The sequence below is a fragment of the Sapajus apella genome, unplaced genomic scaffold (assembly GCF_009761245.1).
Source record: "Sapajus apella isolate SASKATOON/1434 unplaced genomic scaffold, GSC_monkey_1.0 scaffold33, whole genome shotgun sequence".
In the NCBI taxonomy this organism is placed as follows: Eukaryota; Metazoa; Chordata; class Mammalia; order Primates; family Cebidae; genus Sapajus; species Sapajus apella.
In genome coordinates this window covers 8,668,069-8,693,603 of record NW_022436973.1, presented here as the reverse complement: position 1 = coordinate 8,693,603, position 25,535 = coordinate 8,668,069, and the positions used below count along the sequence as shown (strand labels likewise).

Genomic DNA, 25,535 nt, shown 5'->3' with positions numbered 1-25,535 from the left:
CCAAAATAGTTTGGTGGGAAGAAAAAAATGCCATTTCTAAATAGCAGGTGACATTCAAGAAGCAGCTGCATAGACATCTATCTGGAATAGGGAGTAGGAAATCCACACACAAGACAGAGGGATGAATAAACTAGTCTCATAAGGTCCTTTTTAATTCTTAGGTTCTAAAGGCATATTTTTCCATGAGGAAACTTGTTTGTCTTGTTTACTACGTATCCCTAGAAACTGGTATATTATTGATATTCAATGACTATTAGTGGATTGAATAATTACTCACATTTGCCTATCTCAGGAAGATAAATGGAAATAACCCAAAACAGTACAACTTAATGGCAGCACTGGGTACTCCCTAGAGAATTCTTTCACAGAGCCTTAGTAAGTTCCAGTCTTCTACATGGGTCACCCGGCTGGAATGCATCTGTTTGGCACTTTAGTTTTATGAGCTACAAATGGGGGACTATATTGTACATGAAACGTAAGAGCTGCTCGAAACGGCAGCCACATAAAAACCAAACTTTTATTCAATCTATACATCACAATTGAAGAACTTTTTCTTTAGAAACACTGGTTATATGTAGGCTGGAACCCAGATCAGCATGGAGTCAAAAAGCATCTGTGAAGGGTTTGATTGTGCATGGCCCTGTGTGAGTCTTTGTCCCAAGAGAGACAGAATGGCTCTGTCTCTTTTGCTGGCCAGAACAACAGGATCCAGTTGTGCAACAGAACTACAGCAAATACTTGATGACTAAGATTGCAAATCTCCAAAAGTACAACAAACAACATGGGAAAGTCTCATCAGATTTTCCTCGCATTTGCTGGCACTAAGCCCTGTTTTGTCAGGGAATACTTACAACAGGGCCACTTTCAGAGGGATGTAACGCATTTCCATAGGGGTTCGGATGAGTTCGGCCACATCTGGGGCATACTGGTCCAGTTCTAGGAGGAGTTTCTGCTTTTTGAACTAGAAAAGATAAAACACATGAAACAATTCACTTCCCATTGTTTTCTGACTGAAGACAAAAGTCCTTTCCATGGCCCACATGGCCCTGCCTGGTCTGGCCCTACCTCTCTAGGCTCATCTCACACTCACCCCTCCCAACCCCCTTTCTGGGTTCCAGCACCATGAACATGCTATATTCCTCCTATTCCCAGACTTTTGCATTTGACCTGGAACAATTTCTTCTTCTCTTTCCCTAGTGAACTCCCACACCATACTTAGATGTCAGTTAAATCATCAATTCCTTAGGAAGGCACTCTCTCCGTCACCACCCCACACCCAGGTAAAATCTCCCTATTATATACATTCTTCCATAGCATTGTTCACAGTTAATAACCTTTTCACTTATTTATATGATTGACTAATGTCTGTCTCCCTCAATAGACCAAGAGTTCAATGAGGGCAGGGACCATGTTTATTTGCTTACCATGTATGCCTAACACCTGGCACAGTGGATAAACAATAAATATCTGTTGAACGGCTAAATGAATGACTTGCTGGAATAGCAAAGTTCTTAGCCATTTGAAGAGCTATCATCAGTGGCCTAAAGCCTCCAAAGTTCCATCCATGAAGAAGTATTTTCAAGCAAGGTAGAATGATCCCAAATGTCACAGTATCTTGGGTGATTTTTTTTTTTTTTTTTTTTTTTTGGGACGGAGTTTCGCTCTTGTTACCCAGGCTGGAGTGCAATGGCGCGATCTCGGCTCACCGCAACCTCCGCCTCCTGGGTTCAGGTAATTCTCCTGCCTCAGCCTCCTGAGTAGCTGGGATTACAGGAACGCGCCACCATGCCCAGCTAATGTTTTGTATTTTTAGTAGAGACGGGGTTTCACCATGTTGACCAAGATGGTCTCGATCTCTTGACCTCGTGATCCACCCGCCTCGGCCTCCCAAAGTGCTGGGATTACAGGCTTGAGCCACCGCGCCCGGCCTTGGGTGATGTTTTACTTCCACAGAGGAAGTGTAGAACAGCCATGATGATGCAGAGGAGGAAAGCTGGGTGTGGCTGGGCAGCTGGATAGTTAAGAGGGAGTGGGATGGGGTGGAAAGCTCTTGCCTTCTGCTGGTGTGTTCCCACAAGTGCATGCATGTGTTCCAGAATGAAAAAAAGGTAGGCAACCTTATAAGCAAACATGGGTCAGACTATAGATGAGAAAGCCTCTGAACCCAAAATATCGGTAGTCCTGTTGATTTAATGATCAAAGAATCTCATTTAGACAATAATAAAATCAATGCCGCCAACTATTAAAAAACAGAGTATTTCAGAGGAACCAAGGTAGCTAGTGCTTAACTATCCGTGAATGACTAAAAATTTTATGATGAAGAAAGCAGATCACACTAGAATATATACTGCATTGTGCCATTTACATAAAGTTAAAAGCATGTAAAATAATATTATGCATTATTTAGTAACATAGTAAAAGTCAAGGCCATGTGTATGATGATAACCACTAAATTCAGAACAGTGGTATTGGTAGGAGGGGAAATAGGAAGATGAAAGTATCAGAGAGCGAGCTGTAGGAGTAAAGTTTTTTCAACCTGAAAATAGGTTCAGAAGTATGTTCTATGCTTTATTTTTGCATGTCATAGGTCTTCCAAATTAAATAAAATTTTTTCAACCAAAAAAGATTTTTAGAAGACCATCTTTCAGTTCAAAAGAAAATCAAGAAGTCATCACAGGAATACAGGTAACCCTAGATTTCTTGCATAGGTTTAGGTAGAGGCTTAATCTGAAAACCTGAAACAAACTTCAAAAGCCTCCTTTTGATCATCTCTGTTCTCACAGTTGGCAGAGTCCAAGTTAAGAGGTGGGAATTATCATCAGTAAGATTTGTGGTGCCATTCACAGCTGGGGTTGTTTAATTAAAAGGACAAAATAAAAACCAAGGTGCTTTTATCACAGAGAAGGGGGCTGGCTCAGCAGTCAAGCGCTTAGTGAGGGCAGCTGCAACAGTGGTAGCAGGAAGGAGGCCCCACCAGCTAAGAGGTCTAGAGTTCTGCAGCAAAAAGAAAGCCGCCTGGAGTGGGTGAGATCCACAAAGACGGCTGTGAGAAAGGAATGGGGTTCATCCAGGGGCAGCCAGAGAGACAGGTGGGAATGCAGACCCATGCCCCAGGCCGGAAGCCAGCCAGCACAGCTGCACTAAGAGATAGAGGCAACTACCAGGGACGTGTAGATCCTGGGCAAAGGTGACACTGTGCCAGCAATGGAAGATAAGTACTTCCTTACAACCACAATCTTCTCAAATACTTTAAAACAAAAAGTCTTCTGAAAGGAGTCTCCAAGAAAGAAGGCACACAGATCAGCAATCCCCACATTCTTGGCTACCTTTCTTGCCTCCCTCAATTTCACCAGCACAGGCACTATTATGGCTCTCCTCATAGGCCCGATACCAGCTCCCCTCAGTGTATACAAAATCCCTTTAAAAAACTGCTATTGCATCCAGCTAGAAACAGGAAAGTGGCTAAAATCGATGGAAATTTTTTATACAGACATGTATGCACCACCCCCTCCTCCACACACACACCCTCAAGAAAATGTAAGTATAAAATGAAGTTAGAGTATACATTAAAATCTGAAGATCAATACTTCTAGATACATTCAGTAGTCTTGACAATTATAAGATTTAAAACAATGACAGGAGAGATTAAAAGTGATGTGAAGGGTAGTGACCTGGATATCTTACCTTTGTGATCACTAATCAGCTTGTAGACAGATGGTATGCTTTTCCATACCATTTTTTAATTTAAAAAAATTACGGAGTGGAGTCTTCCTTTCCTTCTACCCACTACCCTACATAGCCCTTTCCATGTCCCTTGAAAGATTAGGTTTCGCAAAGACATAATTCCCCTACTTCAAATAAAGGGCTTTTTCTAATCATTGAAGCTGCATCTACATTCATTTACATCCCCCAAAACTATGGTGGGGTGAGGCGGAGGAAACAGTCCTCCCCTGCCCCTAACTCCTCTCCAACTATTAGCCTCAGCACATTCCAAACTCAGGAGCCTATCCTCCAAATTTACTACCCTCTAATCACATTAAGGGGACACAGGTTTTTATCACCCATTATCAAACCACCTGCAGCTCTCTTTTATTTATTTATTACGCCCCCTGGAACCAGCCCTTCGGCCCACAGGCCGGAGATTGGTGGGGCACCTGCAGCTCTCTTAACACAAATTCTGAGTTCCAAGCAAGAAGCACCTCCTCAGCGAAGGACAGACTAGACTAACATTGTTTTTGTCAAGTGAGATAGATGTAAAATGTCATGATAACCAGCTGGGCACTATCAGCATTCAGTCCACAGGCTAACAGCTGGAGAGGGGATGGGGATGCAGTTCCCCTCTCTGCCCTATAGTTCGCCCGGATGCATCTGTGTATAGACGTAGCAGTTTCATTACCAAAGATAAAAAGACTCAAATCCCAGCAAGACTTAAATACTTCTCAGGCTATGTGATGTGAACCCTTCTGACAAAGGGGAGAAGACTTCGAGGAAGACATGCTGCTATCCTACCTAAATCAACAGTAGATTGTTAGTATAGGTATCATCAAAACCTGCCATTTAGAATGAGTTCATTTTTGACGTAGCATACATAAAACTCCTATTCTGATGAAGAAACCTAATGCTCTAATAGACTGAAGTCTAAAAGTGAAGAAGAAACAAAAACATTTCAAATTTTACTTCAGTCTTGGTGATAACAATGTCTTGGTGCAACAAAAAACAGGGTATTGACAAGAGCATTTGGCTTTCTCTCTCCCTCTTTAAATCATGCAAAGAAAAAAACCCAAAAATCTCTATATATTTCCAAATAAGCTCAGAAATAACAAATGAATTAAAATTATCAGTGATCTAAATTAAAGGCATCTCTACTATTGATAGTGAAGCCTGACTTTGTTAGGCAATTAACTGAAATCTAGTTTCACAGCTTCCTCATAAACTACCCCTACCATTAAAAATTGTTTTGTTTTGGGACAGTGTTTCACTCTGTCACTCAAGCTGAGTGCAGTGGCACGATCACAGCTCACTGCAGCCTTGGCCTCCCATGCTCAAGTGATCCTCCCGTCTCAGTCTCCAGAGCAGCTGGGACTACAGGCACATACCACTCCTGGCTAATTTTAAAAAAATTTTTTGTAGAGACAGAGTCCCACTATGTTGCCCAGGCTGGTCTCAAGCAAAAAATTGTTTTAAGTGAGGAGTGTGGGAGGTTTTTTGATGAGAATTGAGCAGGAAAAAAAAAAAAAAAAAAAAAAAAGAAATACATATGGCATTAGCATCTAATCAACTTTCATTAAAATACATTTCAGTTTTACATTTTGGTTAAAAAGATCTGGGTGACTGTGTTCTTAGATGAAAGCTACCAATCCTCCCTCTGATATTCATATCTATATCACACACACACACACACATACATATATATATGCACACACACAAGTTTATTTTTTCCCCAGTCTTTTTTTGTTTTTGAGACACGGTTTCACTCTGTTGTCCAGGCTGGAGTACAGGGGCACAATCCTGGCTCACTGGAATCTCCGCCTCCCAGGTTCAAATGATTCTCATGCATTAGCCTCCCAAGCAGTTGGGATTACAGGTGTGTGCCACCACACTTGGCTAATTTTTTTTTTTTTTATTGGTAGAGACTGTCTGCCTACCCAACCTATCTTGGAGAAAAAAATAGTCACTGCTAATTTATCTCTGAATTCCTCAGCTTATGAATCTCATGTGCAATTATTTTATCTATGGCTCTCAAGAGAATCCTGTTAAAGCATTTCATGTCAGCCCCTAAAATTTTCAAGATATGCTCCATTAGTTTAAGATATATACTCCCTGGTCTTGGTGATATTAAGTCTCTAAAATATAGTTCTTAATTTTAGGGGAAGAGTCAAAGACCACACACCAATAACAGCTATGAACTCTTGGAAAAAATGACATATTCACATACACATATAATTCTTCATACCATTTCTACAGTTTTAAAGGCTCATTAAGCCTACAAATGAACCCCAAGAACCCTTAGTCTAGATATCTTTTTAAATCTCTGCGGTCTAAAATTCTAGAATTCACCAGCTTCATCTGTCACTGATGACCAGTGACACGGAAAAGCAGACTGCTATTTCTGGTTCTATTACACTTGTACTTGGTAACAAAAGTTAAAATAAACCATAATCAGACAATGCCAATGAGATGCAGCCTTATTTCACCCCACCTAAATCCTCTCAGTGGCTCCCAGCCAATCAAGGAGGATTGGAGAGAGAGAGAGAGAGAGAGAGAGAGAGAGAGAGAGAGAGACACACACACACACACACACACACACACACACACACACGGGTAGTACACATGGTTAATCTGTTAACTTTCCCAGACCCCAGGAAAAGAGGAATGGTCTCACTATGCAAGTCCCCTTGGCTATTACACATGGATTAAGACTGAAGTTTGCCAGACTCAGTGGCTCACACCTGTAATCCTAGCACTTTGGGAGGCCGAGGTGGGTGGATCACCTGAGGTCAGGAGTTCACGACCAGCCTGGCCATCACGGTGAAACCCCATCTTTAAAAAAATTTAAAAAAAAAAAGAATGAAGTTTACAACAGGCATTTAATACATGCCAAATTTTCCAATAAAGATTATTTTCTGCAGGGAGATAGAAATGACATTAAGAATCCAATTTTACCTCAGATAGTCATAACAGTGAGTTAAAGAGGTGTATTTATCTTCCTTTATTAAAAAAAAAAAGACTGGTAAAAGGACTGGAAGATTTTTAAGGGTCCTTCTTAACAACAGTTAATATAACTGTTGTTCAGCGCTACTCCAGAAAGTCTGAACCTGCACAGGTGTGTGGATATTAATAGCTATTAATAAGCTACATAGATGAAACTGCCCCTTCTTTATCTGTTAGTAAAGCTGCCTTGTGGGTTTGGGGTTGATCATTCCAGGGCTGACTGAACAAGCCAGAAACTCCACCATCACTTCCTAGCACTTTAAAGCAGCTGGATCCTTAAGTATAAGATCTTTGATTTTGTGTAATAACAAAGACCAGAAGGTTACCAAAGTCCACCAGCCTCATCCCACCAAACTACTTACCAAAACTTTATTGAAGTCCTGGATTGCAAAATACAGGGCAATAGCAGTGAGTGCATCAGTTATCTGTCAAAAGAAAGAGAAATAATAGGAAACAGAACATAATTAGTGAGTGAAAGAACACTAGAATGCTACCAGGGCCTGGAGTTTTGAGATAGTCATGGACTACACAGCACTGAACTCTTACAATCAGGCAGAACTTCAACCCTCACTTAGATTACCCAAAGATAAGGCCCATTCAGGGAGGGCTAACTGGAAATCCCTGAGGATCAGGACCCATCTAGGTTCACTTCAGTTTATGGGCCACATCTGCTCTAGAATTGCAAGTTACTTATGCTTTCTGTAAAATGGCAATAATACCCACTGCTTTGCAGGCCTGATGTATGTCAAGCACCTAGCACACAATAGGTCCTCAATAAGTAACAGTCATTATAATTACTAAGAAAGACCTCAGTGGGCTTCCTGAGTACTTCTTGACTCAAATTTTCAATCCCAGACAAGTGTTTTAAATTGCTATGTTCTCAAAACATAGCCTTGTCATCTCAATTCTGAAGCTTCTCGCCCCTGAAAGGCTCAAGCTGTGTCTTCTTCCATAATGACTCACAGAATCTCTTGGCAGAATGCTTAGGAAATTCAGAATTCCCTGACACTGGTATCACAATTAAAGCCAATCATAGAATCTCAGAGCTAGAAAATTCAAGACTATATACAGTCCAGAAACCAAATTCTAAAAAGAGTAAGTATTTGGAACTGGTTACACATCAGACTATTCCTCACACTTCCATAATACTGCCACAGTTGCACGAATTCAAAGTAATGATGTAAGTTTTTGCTTTTATTTTATTCTCTGAGAAACTCCTGAGTTCCTAAGACAGATTTTTTTTTTCTTAAAAACAAGACAAAAAGTTGGACACTGTGGCATGTGCCCATAGTCCCAAGTGCTGAGGAGGCTGAAATGGGAGGACCACTTAAGTCCAGGAGTTCAAGACCAGCCTGGGCAACACAGTGAGACCCCCATCTCAAAAAAAAAAAAAAAAAAAAAAAAAAAAAAAAAGAGAGAGAGAGAGAGAATAAACTGTAAAATTTAAAAATATACACGTATCAATTTTATATGGAAGATTACTTACCATAAACACCAATTCAGCATAGTCAATTAGGAAATGAAAGAGGTATATTATTAATGGAGTCTGCAGAAGAAAAACAGACATGTGAAAAAAATTAAGTTAAACCTTAATTAGTTTCCAGAGTAGGGAGTGGGGAGAAAACTATGGTATTAGCAAACTATTATGCCAGTATTCTCCTTCCTGGAATACTGTTCTATGCCAGCTGGTTAATGTGCATATTGGGGAGAATAATTCAGTATCACTGGGCCATTTTGTGCTGCTGGAACTATATGTTGAATTGAGTAAAGGAAATAAAGTCTGATGTGCTAAATATCCATGAAAGAACAAGTCAACATACTAAAGGTAAGAGGTAAATTGTAGCTCTATAACATATAACAGTCGAGGGGAATTCTACAGAGAACCAAGATTGCTGATTTAATTTCACTCACTGAACTTCTTCTGTTGTCTAATAAGTTTGTATAATATTTTTTTCTTTATTTCTTAAATTCTTGAGAATAGTTCAGAACAGATTCATGTTATTTCTTCCTCAAAGATTTGGGAAAATTCACTCACTGTGAAGCCATCTCTGCCTGGGCTTTCCTTGAGAGAAGATTTTAAATTACAAATTTGATTTCTTTCACAGATAAAACATTATTCAGATTTGTTGTTTTTTCTTTGTCAGTTCAGGTAAGTTGTGTTTTTCTAGGCACTGGTCCATTTCATCTAAATTTTCAAGCTCACTGGCAAAATTGTTCATAGTATTTTGTTTTTTACTGTTTAAGGCAATAAATTTTCCTACGAGTATGGCGTTAGTTGCATCGCACAAGTTTTGATATGTTGGTTTTTTCTGAGATGGAGTCTCGTTGTCACCCAGGCTGGAGTGCAGTGATACAATCTCAGCTCGCTGCAACCTCCACCTCCAGGGTTCAAGCGATTCTCCTGCCTCAGCCTCCCGAGTAGCTGGGACCACAGGCACCCACCACCATGCCCAGCTAATTTTTGTATTTTTAATAGAGATGGGGTTTAACCATGTTGGCCAGGCTGGTCTCGAACTCCTAACCTCAAGTGATCCGCCCGCCTCAGACTCCCACAGGGCTGAAATTACAGGTATGAGCCACTGTGCCCATCCATTCATTTCTTTCACTATCATTCAGTTGAAAATATATTATTTTTCTTTTTTTTAAATTTATTTTGGACAGAAAGAAGGAAGTATGAAAATATATTCTAATTTCTACTAACATTTCTTCTTTGAGACTACTTTAAAATGTACTATGTTCAATTTCCACATACTTGGGAGTTTTTTTTTTTTTTTTGAGACAGAGTCTCATACTGTCACTCAGGCTGTTGTGCAGTGGCGAAATCTCGGCTAGCTGCAACCTCCGCCCCCTGGGTTCAAGCGATTCTCCTTCCTCAGCTTCCCAATTAGCTAGGATTACAGGCACCCACCAACATGCCCAGCTAATTTTTTTCTATTTTTAGTAGAGACGGGTTTCACTCTGTTGGCCAGGCTGGTCTCGAACTCCCGACCTCGTGATCTGACTGCCTTGCCTCCCATTTTTTATACATATATATATGGTTTTTGGTTTTTATTTCCCCAGGGAGGCCTGCGGGGTGGGGTCCCGGCGGCCGCCCTCTTTTTATATTTTTATAATTTCTTTCTGGCTTAACTCTACTGTGGTCATAGAAAATACACTATATGATTCCAATCATTTAAAGTGTGTTGTGACTTGCTTAATGGCCCTTTATATGTCAACTTTGGTAAGTGCTGCATGTACATTTGAATATGCATACCAACATTTATGGTTGCATCATTCTACATACGGCATTTAGGTTCAATTTGCTAAGGATTTGTTCAAATCTTCTATATCCTTATTGATTTTTTTTTTTTGGTCTGTTTGTTCTGTTGATGACTAAAAGAGGTATGTTAAAAATCTCCCAGCCAGGCACAGTGGCTCATGCCTGTAATCTCAGCACTTTGCCTGGCTGAGGTGGGAGGATCACTTAGGCATTTGAGAACACAGCCTGGATAACATAGTGGAACCCTGCCTTTACAAAATATTTAAAAAATAAGCCATGCAAGGTGGCATGCACCTGTAATCCCAGCTACTTGGGAGGCTGAGTTGGGAGAAATGCTTGAGCCCAGGGAGGTGGAGGCGGTAGTGAGCCCTGTTCGTGCCACTGCATTCCGACCTGGGCAACGAAGTGAAACCCTGTCTCAAAAAATAAAATAAAATAAAATAAATTCCCACCGTGACTGTCATTTTTGCTCTATATATTTTGGAGCTATGTAATTAGATGCAGTTCTACGTATCTTCTAGGTGCAGTCATCTTTTTATCATCATAAAATAATCCTCTTCATCTCTAGTAAGGTTTCTTATCTTAAAATCTTCTTGATAGTATAGTTACATCTGCCTCTTTGGGCTCTTTGCATAATGTAGTTTTTTCTGTCATTTTATTTTCCACCTTTCTATGTCCTTATATGCAAAACTTTTTTTTTTTTTTTGGGGGGGGGGGTTTTTTTGAGAAAAAATCAACCCCCCTAAAAAAAAAAAAAAAAAAAAAAACTGTGGTACGATCATGGCTCACTGCAGCCTTGACCTCCCCAGGCTCAGGTGATTCCCCCCTACCTTAGCCTCCTGAGTAGGTGAGACTACAGATGTGCACCACCACACACAGATAAGTTTTGTATTTTTTGTAGAGACACGGTTTCCCCATGTTGCCCAGGCTATATAAATAAAAATCTTAGTAAATTTTGAAAAAATTTCAGCCATAATCTCCTCAAATACTGATTCTGCCCCACTCTGTCTCTTCTCTCATTCTAGAACTCCACTGATACATATGTTAGGTTGTTTACAGTGTTTTACTGTGTTTCAGATCTTGGGGTTTTTTTTCTGTGTTTTCTATCCTTTTCTCTCCAAGCTTCAATCTAGGTATTATCAACAGACCTTATCTTCCATATTACTAATCTTCTCTTTAGCTTTGTGTAATCTGCAGCTAAATTAATCTATTACCTTTTTTTTTTTTGAGACGGACTCTTGCTTTGTCACCCATGTTGAAGTACAGTGGTGTGATCTGGGCTCACTGCAACCTCCGCCTTCCAAGTTCAAGCACCCAGGTTCAAGTGATTCTCCCACCTCAGCCTCCCAAGTAGCTGGGATTACAGGCGTGTGCCACCACGCCCACCTAATTTTGTGTTTTTAGTAGAAACAGAGTTTAACCATGTTGGCCAGCCTGGTCTTGAACTCTTGACCTTAAATGATCTATTCATCTTGGCCTCCCAAAGTGCTGGGATTGTAGGCATGAGCCACTGTGCCTGGACCATCTATTATATTCTTAATTTATTATGGTTTCCATTTCCAGAATTTCTATTTGATTCATTTTTTACATACCCTGGTGAAATTATTCTGTTATTTATTTTTCGAACATATTAATCATTGATTATAGCTATTTCATTTTATTTTGCGGGGGATAGGGTCTCACACTGTCACCCAGGCTGGAATGCAGTGGCACAATCTCAGCTCACTGCAACCTTCACTTCCTGGGCTCAAGCGACCCTCCTACCTCAGCCTCTCAAGCAGCTGGAACTACAGGCACATACCACCACACCCATCTACTTTTTGTACTTTTAGTAGAGACGGGATTTCGCCATATTGGCCAGGCTGGTCTCAAACTCCTGGCATCAAGTGATCTACTCACCTCAGCCTTCCAAATTGCTGGGATTACAAGCATGGGACACTGCATCTGGCTGATCACTGCTATTTTAAAGTTTAAGTAGTTTGATAACTTCAATATCTAAATCACCTGTCAATCTGTTTCGAGATTTATTGCCTTTTTTTTCTGTCTCTTATTATGCTTAGTGATTTTTTTTCCTTTTTTTTTTTTTTAAAGAGATGGGGTCTCACTATGTTGCCCAGGCTGGAGTACAGTGGCTATTCACAGGCACCATCCCACTACATACTGATCAGCACGGGAGTTTTGACCTGCTCCGTTTCCAACCTGGGCCGGTTCACCCCTCCTTAGGCAACCTGCTGGTCCTTTGCTCGCTCCCTGGAGGTTACCATATTGATGCCAAACTTAGTGCAGACACCCAATTGGCATAGCCCACTACAGCCCAGAACTCCTGGGCTCAAATGATCCTCCCACCTCAGCCTCCCGAGTAGCTGGGACTACACGCATGTGCCACTGTGCCCAGCTTTTTTTTTTTTTTTTTTAAGACAGAATCTTGTTCTGTCATCGAGGCTGGAGTGCAATGGCATGATCTCAGCTCACTGCAACCTCCATCTCCCAGGTTCAAGTGATTCTCCTGCTTCTGCCTCCCGAGTAGCTGGAACTACAAGCATATGCCACCATGCCTGGCTAATTTTTGTATTTTTAATAGAGACATGGCTTCACCATGTTGGCCATGCTGGTCCTCAACTCCTGACCTCAGGTGATCTGCCAGCCTCGGCCTCCCAAAGTGTTGGGATTACAGGTGTGAGCCACCACGCCTGGCCAATGCTTGGTAATTTTTTACTGAATGATGGACATTATGTATGAAAAATTATAGCCGCTCGGATGAGGGTATTTTCTTCTGGAAAAGATTTCTTTAAGCTGTAAGTACAATAGAGTTGTTTCGCTTTAGGGATTGAGCTAATTTGAAGCTGGATTTAGTCTTTGTAAAACTAGTCTATATTGATCTACCCTTAGTCCTAGTGTGTAGTTCTTCAGAAGTTCCAGCCTAAAGGAAAGTCCTTTTCCAGAGCCTTGCCATTTTGGTTGGTCCTGCACTCAAAATTTTATTTCCCCAGCACCCTGAGACTGCCAGTAAATCTGCTTAGCTTCGTGGTCTCTAGCCAGCCAATTTCTGTTCTGCTTCTCTGCCTCTCTGCTTGTGTCACTTACAAATTGGTAAATGCTTCAAGGACAAAGCAGCTCAGACTGTTGGTATTACTCTTGGTAGTTTCCCCTCTGGGGTCTTCGGCCCTGGAGTCCTGGCTATCTTGGTACTTTCCAATGCCTTCCAGCAGATGTAGGTTTTTTTTCTTTTTTTCAAATTCATCCTGCTTTTCTAGCTGTTCTTGGCAGAAGGGTTGGTGTTCTACTACAAGCCCGTTCACCAATCCACCAGAACCAGAAGGGAAGTGCATGACTTGGTTTTAGCGAGCCCATGCTGATGACTCAGGAGCACCTCTTCCCAACACTAAACCATAAGCATGAGTGTGTCCTGTAACACTGTAGATGTTATTGACAGGCTTTTTAATGAGAGCAAGTTAGCTGGTAGAAAGAACAAAGACTTCGGAGTCACATTCGAATTTAAATCCAGGTTCCAGACAGGTTTGGTGGCCCACACCTGTAATCAAAACACTTTAGAAGGCAAAGGTGGGAGGATCACTTGAGGCCAGGAGGTTGAGACCATCCTGGGCAACAAAGTGAGACCCCCATCTCTACAAAAAATAAAAAAATTCGCTGGGCGTGGTAGCATGCATCTGTAGTCCCAGTGATTTGGTTTATTTTTATTTTTGCTTTTTGAGTCACAGTTTTACTCTGTTGCCCAGGCTGGAGTATAGAGGTATAATCATGGCTCACTGCAGCTCAGACCTCCCAGGCTCAAGTGATCCTCCCAACTCAGCCTCCTGAGTAACTGGAACTACAGGTACATGCCACCACAACCAGCTAATTTTTTTTTCTTTGATAGAGAAAGAGTCTCATTATGTTGCCTAGGCTGGTCTTGAACTCCTAGGCTCAAGCAATCCTCCCACCTTGGCCTCCCAAAGTGCTAGGATTACAGGCAAGAGCCACTGTGCCTGGCCTCAATTTGACAAATTTTGACCTATGTGTACACCCATGAAACCATTGCAATCAAGAAAGTAAACATATCCATCATTCCCAAGTTTATCAATTTTAATGCTCATCCCAAGGAACCATCTTTGTTTCAGTGATTTTCACTATTAGTTTTGTTTTCTACCCTTTGTTTCTGCTCAGATCTTTATTATTTCTTTCAATCTGCTTACTTTGAGTATAATTTTATCTTTTCCTAGTTTAAGGTAGAAGCTATGGTCATTGATTTGAGGTGTTCTTTTCTTTTTTTTTTTTTTTTTTTTGAGACGGAGTTTCGCTCTTGTTACCCAGGCTGGAGTGCAATGGCGCGATCTCGGCTCACCGCAACCTCCGCCTCCTGGGTTCAGGCAATTCTCCTGCCTCAGCCTCCTGAGTAGCTGGGATTACAGGCACGCACCACCATGCCCAGCTAATTTTTTGTATTTTTAGTAGAGACGGGGTTTCACCATGTTGACCAGGATGGTCTCGATCTCTTGACCTTGTGATCCACCCGCCTCGGCCTCCCACAGTGCTGGGATTACAGGCTTGAGCCACCGCGCCCGGCCTTTGAGGTGCTCTTTTCTAATACAAGCACGTAGTGTGATAAATCTCTCCCTAAGTACTACTTAGTGACATCCCACATATTTTGATGGGTTGTGTTTTCATTTTCATTCATTTCAAAATACTTTCTAATTTCCTTTCTGATTTCTTCTTTGACCCATGGGTTAATTAAGACTATGTTACTGAATTTCTAAATATCTGGGGATTCTCTAGATACCTTTCTGGTATTTTTTATTTAATTTCATTGTGGTCAGAGAATATATTTCATATAACTTGAATCCTTTTAAATTTATTGGGCTTTGTTTTATAGGCCAGAATATGGTCTATCTTGCAAATGTTCCATGTACATTTGAAAAGAATTATGAGTTTTGCTGTTGTTGGATGGAGTGTTCTATAAATGACAACTCTGCTGTTTTTGAGACAGAGTCTAGCTTTGTTGCCCAGCTCACTGCAACCTCTGCCTCCCAGGTTCAAGAGATTCTCCTGTCTCCGCCTCCTGAGTAGCTGGGATTACAGGTGCATATCACCATACCAGCTGATTTTCGTATTTTTAGTAGAGATGAGCTTTCACCATGTTAGTCAGGCTGGTCTCAAAACTCCTGACCTCAAGTGATCCCCCCACCCTGGCCTCGCAAAGTGCTGGGATTACAGGCATGAGCCACCATGTCTGGCCTAAGTTGCTTGTTATTCAAGTCTTTTATATCTTTGCTGATTTTCTGCTGCTGTTCTACCAATCATTGAGAAAGGGATATTGAAATCTCTATAATTGTGGATCTATTTCTCCTTGTAGTTCTATCAGTCTTTACTTCATATATTTGAAGCTCTGTGATTTGGTACATAAATATTTAGGATTGTTATCTCTTTTATAATTACGAAATGAATTTTATCCCTGGTGATACTCTTGGCTCTGAAGTTTCTTTTTTTTACAAACTTATTGTTTGTTTCTATCAGAAGTATAAGCACCATGAAGCCAGGGACTGTGTCTTGTTTTGTATCCCTAACACCTAGAAGAGTAGATGACACTTAGTGCATATTTAACAAATCTTTACTAAAGGAAGGAGAGAAGGGAGGGAAGGATTGTAATGCATCTGCTGAGAGAGGTAGGCACTAGGAGTAAGTGATAAGAAGAGGCCAGCACCTCCGTCATGAAGACATCATAATGAGTCAAATGAACACAGAGGCAATTTCAAGAGTGTGACATGAGCCATGAAAAGGATAAGCGAAAGATTCTTTGGAAGACTAAGGTGATAAGAGACAGCTTTCTGGAGGAGACAAAAACCTGAGCTAATTAATATCTGAATATTAGTACCAATCACAGAAACAGAAAAGAATGGTTCTCCGAAAGGAGACAATAGCATGAGCAATGACATCTCTAGGTGATAGAGAACATGGAGCTGTGGGATAATGAAATGTGTCAGAAATCTCTCAGCGGGTGATTATTCTGCCTAGGAAACCTACCTGCCCAAGGCCTACAGAACACTGAGCCCTTGTGGCAAGTAGGTTACTCTTTGGCATGCCCACATACATCTGTTCCAATAACTGAACTGTGTACTTACTAAGAGTCTCTTGGCCGAGCCTGGTGGCTCTTGCCTATAATCCTAGCACTTTGGGAGGCTGAGGCAGATGGATCACCTGAGGTCAGGAGTTCAAGACCAGCCTGGCTAACATGGCGAAACCCTGTCTCTACTAAAAATAGAAAAATTAGCCAGGCGTGGTGGCACCTGCCTATAATCCCAGCTACCCAGGAGGCTGAGGCAGGAGAATTGCTTGAATCTGGGTGAGGGGGTTGGTGGAGGTTGCAGCAAACCAAGATGGTGCCACTTCACTCCACCTGGGCAAAACAACCAAACTCTGTCTCAAAAAAAAAAAAAAAAAAAAAAAATTAAAAAAGGGGAGTGTCTTAAGTTGTTCCTAACCTGTTTCTGCCAGTAGTTCTTGTTATCCCAGTTTGGTTAGATATTAACACAGAGATAATAAAATTGAAATGCAAAAGACAGTTGTTATTTTTATGAGGATCAAGTTGAATGCTTTTAAAAGATTAGCTAGAAGAGCCAAAAAACAAAGACAAAACAAAACAAAAAAAATGGTTCTCAAAGTACATATGAGAAAGATAACCACAAAAATTCGGGCTGAGCACAGTGGCTCATGCCTGTGATCCTACCATTTTTGGAGGCCAAGGTAGAAGGATTACTTGAGCCCTGGAGTTCAAGACCAGCCAGGGCAATGTAACAAGACCCCCATCTCTACAAAGAAATTTTTAAAAGTTAGCCAGCGGCGGTGGATTACGCCTGTAGTCCCAGTTACACGGGAGGCTGAGGTAGGAGGATTGCTTGAGCCCAGGAGGTCAAGGGTGTAGAGAGCCGTGATCATGCTACTATACTCCAGCCTGGGTGACAGAGCAAGACCCTGTCTTAAAAAAATAAAATAAAAAAGGCTTGATGCGGTGGCTCACGCCTGTAATCCCAGCACTTCAGGAGGCCAAGGTGGGCAGATCAACTGAGGTCAGGAGTTTGAGACCAGCCTGCCAACAGGGTGAAACCCCGTCTCTACTAAAAATACAAAAATTAGCCGTGCATGGTGGCAGGCGCCTGTAATCCCAGCTACTGGGGAGGCTGAGGCAGGAGAATCGCTTCAATCTGGGAGGCAGAGGTTGTAGTGAGCCGAAGTCGTGCCACTGCACTCCAGCCTGGGCACCAGAGCAAGACTCCGTCTCAAAAAAAAAAAAAAAAAAAAAAATCAGAAGGTACATTGTCAAATTAGAAAACTTCCCTCTTTAAAACGATATGGCCAATAAGAATGGAAAGGGTAGTGGAAAGAAATGTGGTGGATGTAGTGAGGAGGGTCTTCAGGGCTTTGTATGCCCCTCTAAGGTATCTGGCTTTTATCCTGAGATCAATGGTGAGCACTCAAAGGTGCAGAGCAAGACATTGAAAAAAACAGATTCACATTTTAGAAAGATGGCTCTGACTGCAGAATAAAGAGTAAATGAGCAAGACTGAATGCAGAAAGACTTGTCAGGAAGCTGTTGCTGTAAACAAGAGATCATGCAGACCTAATTAAGAGTGTTTTTACTATTCTTGAGAGCTGATTTTAAATAAAAATTAGCTGGACATGATGGTGCACAGTGGTGGTCCCCGCTACTCAGGAGACTCAAGTGGGAGGATCACTTGAGCCCAGGAGGTCGAGGCTGCGGTGAACTGTGATTGTGTCACTGCACTCTAGCCTGGGTGACAGAGTAAGACCCTGTCAAAAGAAAAAAAAAAAAAACTAATTTCATGGGTTAAGTAGGCTTTTGTGGACTTTCTAAGAAGACAACATTACTGCCATTGTTTTCATGGGAAAGCATATTCCAAACCACAAATTACATGCTAATGAGCATACAACCTATTTGTGGACTGAGGATAGTTTGCAACTTATTTGCCATTACAAATGGTAACTTCTACAGAAGCCTTATTTGCTTCCCCAGTTACAATCTTAATCTGGATCATTTCCACTGCAATTGCAAAACTTCTTTCTTATGCAGAAGACATCTAAAAACGGGCTGTTTCTAAATATGACTGTCAACAATACCTCTTTTTAAATGTTTATATGAAACAGAGGTTAAGCTTTGGTATCTGTGATTGTAAACTACTCTTGGTATCCAAAAAAGATAAGAACACTTACTTCGTGAAATACTGCTCCAGCATATGGAGATACTCCCAAATCCAACAGTGAAAGACCTTCAACCACTGAAAAACAAGATGTACAAGGTCACTCAGACTAAGCAGGCAGCTATAGTGTTAGATACCCCAAGAACCAAAAAGGTCCTCAGAGTTTATCTAACCCCCTTTACCTCATCCCCAGCAAGTGGCTTTAAGTCTCGAACATTTCTGATGATGGGAAACTCTCTTCCATAGACAGCATCCTTCCTCATCGTGGGCAGCACTCAACATAAGGCATTTTATGTTAAACTATATACTTCCTTCTAGTTCCTTGAAACTCTCACCCACTCTAAAAATTGTCTCATTTATGCATAATCTTCCCCATTTCAAAGCATAATAAGAGAACAAATTAGAAGCTAGTGAGAAATGCTGCCATAGTGTGAGGAAACGGGCAGTCACTATCATATGCTGCTCATTTGAGTGACATTTGTATTAACTTTTCGACAAGGCAATATGTGCTTTTTAAGTGTGTGCCTTCTGACCCAGATATGATGGTTCTTAGGGCAGTTTATCCTAGGGAAAGAACTGGAAAAGTGCCCAAAAAGGATGTTCCTGACAGTGCTCAGAGTACTGAACAATTAGAAATAATCTCAATGTCCATTAATGGAGATTTATTTAAATGAACTATAATACATATCTCTATATAATGGAATACTTTATAGTTAAAATTATACTGCGTTATAAATAATAAATAAATAAGTGGAAGAGAAAGGAGAGCTTTTCCCTACAGAGAATTCTAAGGATCAAATGCAGAAGAAACAATGAAATAGACAATCACCACTTGGCATACTCCATCCATAGTAATAATCACAAAAGGCAAGTATCATCAATGGATGCTAAAATTGGTGGGCAAAAAATATGAGAAACAGCAGTTGCAGTCGTGTTCTCCGAGTTCCTGTCTCTCTGCCAGCGGCGCCCGGATGGCCTCCCAAAACCGCGACCCAGCCGCCTCTAGCGTCGCTGCCGCCTGTAAAGGAGCCGAGCCGAGCGGGGGCGCCGCCCGCGGCCCTGTAGGCAAAAGGCTGCAGCAGGAGCTGATGACCCTAATGATGTCTGGCGATAAAGGGATTTCTGTCTTCCCTGAATCAGACAACCTTTTCAAATGGGTAGGGACCATCCACGGAGCAGCTGGAACAGTATATGAAGACCTGAGGTATAAGCTCTCGCTAGAGTTCCCCAGCGGCTACCCTTACGATGCACTCACGGTGAAGTTCTTCACACCCTGCTACCACCCCAATGTGGACACCCAGGGTAACATATGCCTGGACATCCTGAAGGACAAGTGGTCTGCCCTTATGACGTCAGGACCATCCTGCTCTCCATCCAGAGCCTGCTAGGAGAACCCAACATCGATAGTCCCTTGAACACGCATGCTGCCGAGCTCTGGAAAAACCCCACAGCTTTTAAGAAGTACCTGCAAGAAACCTACTCAAAGCAGGTCACCAGCCAGGAACCCTGACCCAGGCTGCCCAGCCTGTCCTTGTGTCATCTTTTTCATTTTTCCTTAGACGGTCTGTCCTTTTTGTGATTTCTGTATAGGACTCTGTATCTTGAGCTGTGGTATTATTTTTGTTTTGTCTTTTAAATTAAGCCTCAGTTGAGCCCTTGTGAAGTATATTAAATAAATGCATTTTGGTCATTTTTTTAGACAAAAAAAAATATATATGAGAAACAGAGTATTTTCAAGGGGAAACATAATTTTACATGGGTGGTAGCTCACACCTGTAATCTCAGCACTCCAGGAAGCCAAGGCAGGTGGATCACCAGAGGTCAGGAGTTCGAGACCAGCCTGGTCAACATGGTGAAACCCCGTCTCTACTAAAAATACAAAAATTAGCCAGGCATGGTGGTGCATACCTGTAATCCCAGCTACTTGGAAGGGTGAAGCAGGAGAATCACTTGAACCTGGGAGGTGGAGGTTGCAGGGAGCCAAGATTGTACCACTGCACTACAGCCTGGGCGACAGAGTGAGACTCCTCAGAAAAAAAGGGGTAACCCCAGTCTAATTGTAAGAAAATATCAGGCAGACCCAAATGGAGACATAAAATAACTGGCCAGTACTCTTAAAAATATTAAGCCTAGGCTGGGCGAGGGGGCTCATGCCTATAATCCCAGAGCTTTGGGAGGCTGAGGCGGGTGGATCACAAGGTCAGGAGTTCAAGACCAGCCTGGCCGAGATGGTGAAACCTCATCTCTACTAAGAATACAAAAATTACCCAGGCGCAGTGTCGGGTGCCTGTGATCTCAGCTACTCGGGAGGATGAGGTAAGAGAATCACTTGAACCCGGGAGGCAGAGGTTGCAGTGAGCCAAGATTGCACCATTGCACTCCAGCCTGGGAAACAGAGTAAGACTCCATCACAAAAAAAAAAAAAAAAAAAAGCCTATATATGCCTACTATGTACCCGCAAAAATTAAAAATAAATAAAAATTTTTAAAAATGTTAAGTCTGAGCAAGTGTTCCAGATTAGAAGAGACTAAGGAGACAAAATGACCAAGTGCAAGGTGGAATCACAGACTGGAAGATGGCCCAGAAATGGACATTAGTGGGGCAAAGTGATAAAATTCTTAGGCCTATAATTAGTTAAGAGCATTGCATCAATGTTAATTTTCTGGTTTAGGTCATTGGACTACGGTGATGCAGAATGTTAACATTAGAAGAAGCTGAATGAAGGGTAAACAGGAACTCGACTATTCTTGCAACATTTTTGAAAATCTAAAATTATTGCAAAATCAAGACTTAAAAAATGTACTAGAGATCTATATTTACTGAAGAAAAGCAGCCCATAAAGTATTCTTAAATGAAAAGCAGGTCAAAACACAGGGTATAAAATATGATAGAGGTTTTTTTTGTGATTTTTTAAAATGACTATTTTAGCAATTTATCTTGGCTTTTATTTATTTCTTTTCCTTTCCAAATTTTTTGGGGGTTGAGGGGGTACATATTCAGTTTTGTTACATGGGTAAATTGCATGTCATGGAGGTTTGGAGTGCAGATTTCATCGCCCAGGTAATAAGCATAGTACCTCATAGGTAGCTTTTCAATCTTCACCCTCCTCCCACCCTCCATCCTCAAGTAAGCCCAGGTATCTATTGTTCCTTTCTTTGTGTCCATGTATATTCAGTGTTTAGCTTCCACTTATAAGTGAGAATATGCTGTATTTGGTTTTCCGTTCTTGCATTAATTTGCTTAGGATAATGTCTCTAGCTCCATCTATGTTGGTACAAAGGACCTGATCTCATTCCTTTTTTTTATGCTACATAGTGTATCATGGTGTATATGTATATCACATTTTCTTTATCCAGTCCACCATTGATGGGCATTCAGGTTAATTCCATGTCTTTGCTATTGTGAATACTGCTGTGAAGAACATACACATGCATGCATCTCTCCAGCAGAACAATTTATATTCCTTTAGGTATATATACCTAGTAATGGGATTCCTGGGTCGAATGGTAGTTGTGTTTTAGGCTCTTGGAGAAGTCTTCAAACTGCTTTCCACAATGGCTGAACCTAATTTACACTCCCACCAGCAGTGTATAAGTGTTTCCTTTTCTCTACAACCTTGCCAGTGCCCATTATTTTTTGACTTTTTAATAATGGTTATTCTGAGTGGTATAAGATAGTATCTCACTGTGGTTTTGATTTGCATTTCTCTAATGACTAATTATGTTGAGCATTTTTTCATATGCTTGTTGGCCATCTGTATGTCTTCTTTTGAGAAGTGTCTGGTTCATGTCTTTTGCCCCCAGCCCCGACGTTTTTTTCTGAGACAGGGTCTCGCTCTATTGCCCAGGCTGGAGTACAAGTGGCATGATCAGGCATTGCTGCAGCCTTGACCTCTCAGGCTCAAGAGATCCTCCCAACTCAGGCTCTTGAGTAGTTGAGACTTCAGGTGTACATTACCATGCCCAGCTAATTTTTGTATTTTTTGTAGAGATGGGGTTTCACCATGTTACTCAAGCTGGTCTCAAACTTCTGGGCTCAAGCAATCTGCCTGCCTCAGCCTCCCAAAGTGCTGGAATTGCAGGTATGAGCCACCATCCCCAGCCCTTTGCCCATTTTTTTTTTTTTTTTGAGACAGAGTCTCACTCCGTCACACAGGCTGGAGTACAGTGGCGTAATCCTGGCTCACTGCAACTTCTGCCTCCCAAGTTTAAGTGATTATCCTGCCTCAGCCACGGAGTAGCTGGGATTACAGGTGCCTGCCACCAGACCAGCTAATTTTTGTATTTTTAATGGAGTCGGAGTTTTATTATGTTGGCCAGGCTAGTCTCGAACTCCTGACCTCAAGTGATCTGCCTGCCTCAGGCTTTCAAAATTGCCCATTTTTAAACAGGTTTGTTTGTAGAATTTTAGCTTAAACCTATAAGCATTCATTCATTTAATTATTTGAAAAAGAGAGAATGAACATGTATTCAATGAGAAATGCCTGGAAAAATAAATATTTAAATGTTCACAATGACCATTTCTGGCTAAGATTACAGAAGATGCTTGATTTTTTTTTTTTTTTTTTTTTTTTTTTTGAGACGGAGTTTCGCTCTTGTTACCCAGGCTGGAGTGCAATGGCGCGATCTCGGCTCACCGCAACCTCCGCCTCCCGGGTTCAGGCAATTCTCCTGCCCCAGCCTCCTGAGTCGCTGGGATTACAGGCACGCACCACCATGCCCAGCTAATTTTTTGTATTTTTAGTAGAGACGGGGTTTCACCATGTTGACCAGGATGGTCTCGATCTCTTGACTTCATGATCCACCCGCCTCGGCCTCCCAAAGTGCTGGGATTACAGGCGTGAGCCACCGCGCCCGGCAATGCTTGATTTTTTTTAATCTTCATTTTCTGAATCTTTAGCAATGAGGATGTATTATTTTATAATTATTCAAAAGAAATAGTTTGTTTTTGTTTGTTTGGAGGCAGGGTCTTGCTCTATCATCCAGACTAGAGCACAGGGTTTGTATAAACACAGCTCGCTGCAGCCTCAACCTCTTGGGCACAAGCAATTATCCCACCTCGGCCTCCCGAGTAGCTACGAACACAGGCCCACAGTGGCACACCCAGCTAAATTTTTTTTTTTAGTAGAGACAGTGTCTTGCCATATTGCTGAGACTGGTGTTGAGCTCCTGGGATCAAGCAATCTTCCCACCTTGGCCTCCTGAAGTGCTGGGATTACAGGCGTGAGCCACTGCACCCAGCTACTTTTTATTTTTGAATCATGTGATTGAGTTGCCTATTAAAAAATTGGCAGGCAGGGGCTCAAGGAGTTCAAGATCAGGCTGGGCAACATAAGGAGACCCTGTCTCTACAAAAAGAGACCCCAAAATTAGCTAGGGCATGGTGGTGTATGCCTGTAGTCCCAGCTACTTGGGAGGCTGAAGTGGGAGGATCAACTGAGCCCAGGAGGTCAAAGCTGCAGTGATTCATGATCATGCTGCTGCATTCCAGCCTGGGTGACAGAGGGAAACCCTGTATCAAACAAAAGGAGAAGGAAAAGAAAAGAAAAAAGACCACTACAAATGTGTAAGGAGTGGCTATACATATGACTTTAAACTTAATAAGATGACCCTAAAGAAGGAAACCTAATCAATTTTATGATTCATGGTGGCCATAAAATAAAAGTATATTGCTCAAGACCATTATAACTGGTCCTTATTCTGGGACCAAAAAGAAACCTTCCTCAAGGAGCTGCATAAAAAGGTTGCTGTGTAACAGCTATTAAATCCTTCACTAACGGCTTTCCTGGAGGCCCAAAGAGACCACTGACTCATCAAATCACATCGCAAACCATTTCTCAATCTTAGCCAATGGCACCCTACCACAGAGTAGTAAAAAAGCAACTCTAGGCAAAGCACGGTGGCTTATTCCTATAATCCCAGCACTTTGGGAGGCTGAGGCAGGCAGATCACGAGGTCAGGAGATCAAGACCATTCTGGCTAACAAGGTGAAACCCGGTCTCTACTAAAAATACAAAAAATTAGCTGGGCATGGCAGCAGGCACCTGTAGTCCTAGCCACTCGGGAGGCTGAGGTGGGAGAATCACTTGAACCTGGGAAGCAGAGGTTGCAGTGAGCTGAGATCGCGCCACTGCACTCCAGCCTGGGCAACAGAGCAAGACTCCATAACGAAAAAAAAAAAAAAGCAACTCTACAGGGGAGCAGTATGAGCCTGCCCAGGAACATCGCTCTCCACTTGTCTGGTTTAATCCAGATGAAAATTTTTGAGTACATAGCTAGAGGACAGATTGCACACCTTTCAGGCAGTTGCCTAAGATGTAATTCATCTAAGATATGCTTTTGCTAGATATTGTACATCAGTGGATTTCTTAATGTATTCTCTGGCAAATGCCTGGAGTATGGCTCTGCTATACTAATGATTAAATATGGCGTCATATTACTTAATTGATAACTGATCTGGGCAAAGGGTCAATCTCATGTAAAGATATTTTTTTGCCTTTCTTTTTTGAGACTCACTCTGTTGCCCAGGCCAGAGTGTAATCATAGCTCACTGCAGCCTCAAACTTCCAGGCTCAAGCAATCCCCCAACCCCAGCCTTCTGAATAGCTGGGACTCTAGGTTCATGTCACCACACCCAGCTAATATTTTAATTTTTCTGTAGAAACAGGCTCTCACTATATTGCCCAGGCTGGTAAAAACATTTTTAGCTTTTCTTCGCTGATAAAACACCAAATGGCGGACGATGCCGGTGCAGCAGGGTTTTAAAAAAAAAAAAAAAAAAATTTTAAACCTTACCATATACTACAATATTAAAAAGTTGACCAGGCACAGTGGCTCATATGCCTGTAATCCCAGCACTTTGGGAGGCTGAGGTGGGTGGATCACCTGAGGTCAGATGTTCAAGACCAACCTGGCCAATGTGGTGAAACCCCATCTCTACTAAAAATACAAAAAATTAGCCAGGCGTGGTGGCAAGTGCTGTAATCCCAGCTACTTGGGAGGCTGAGGTAGGAGAATCGCTTGAACTTCAGAGGTGGAAGTTGCAGTGAGCCAAGATCATGCCATTGCACTCTTGCCTGGGCAACAAAAGTAAAACTCTGTCTAACTCTGTCTCAAAACAAACAACAACAAAAAAAAAACAATAAAAAAGTATATGGCTGGGTGTAGTGGCTCATGTCTATAATTCCAGCACTTTCAGAGGCCAAGGCAGGTAGACTGCTTGAGCTCAGGAATTCAAGATGGGCCTGGGAAACATGGTGAAACCCTGTCTCTACCAAAAATACAAAAAATTAGCCAGGCATGGTGGTAAGTGCCTGTGGTCCCAGCTACTCAGGAGGCTGAGGCAGGAGGATTGCT

General features: G+C 41.8%; 1 protein-coding gene and 1 pseudogene across 6 annotated transcripts in view; one reads left to right on the top strand and one right to left on the bottom strand.

Moving 5' to 3' along the window:
- PIGU (phosphatidylinositol glycan anchor biosynthesis class U) overlaps positions 1-25,535 on the bottom strand; it is a 107,088-nt gene that overhangs the window by 71,239 nt on the left and 10,314 nt on the right. For 4 of the 5 annotated variants that reach the window (XM_032295193.1, XM_032295196.1, XM_032295197.1 and 1 more), the window contains exons 2-5: positions 18,194-18,258; positions 8,198-8,257; positions 7,074-7,136; positions 852-961 (exon numbers count right to left, since the gene is read on the bottom strand). In XM_032295193.1, the coding sequence (XP_032151084.1) occupies positions 852-961; positions 7,074-7,136; positions 8,198-8,257; positions 18,194-18,258 (298 nt within the window). The remainder of the gene's footprint in view (positions 1-851; positions 962-7,073; positions 7,137-8,197; positions 8,258-18,193; positions 18,259-25,535) is intronic. The other variant, XM_032295194.1, reaches the window with a different exon arrangement.
- On the top strand, positions 19,106-19,890 carry LOC116562791 (annotated as a pseudogene). Its single transcript, XR_004274097.1, has one exon. The product of XR_004274097.1 is annotated as a ubiquitin-conjugating enzyme E2 C pseudogene (transcript).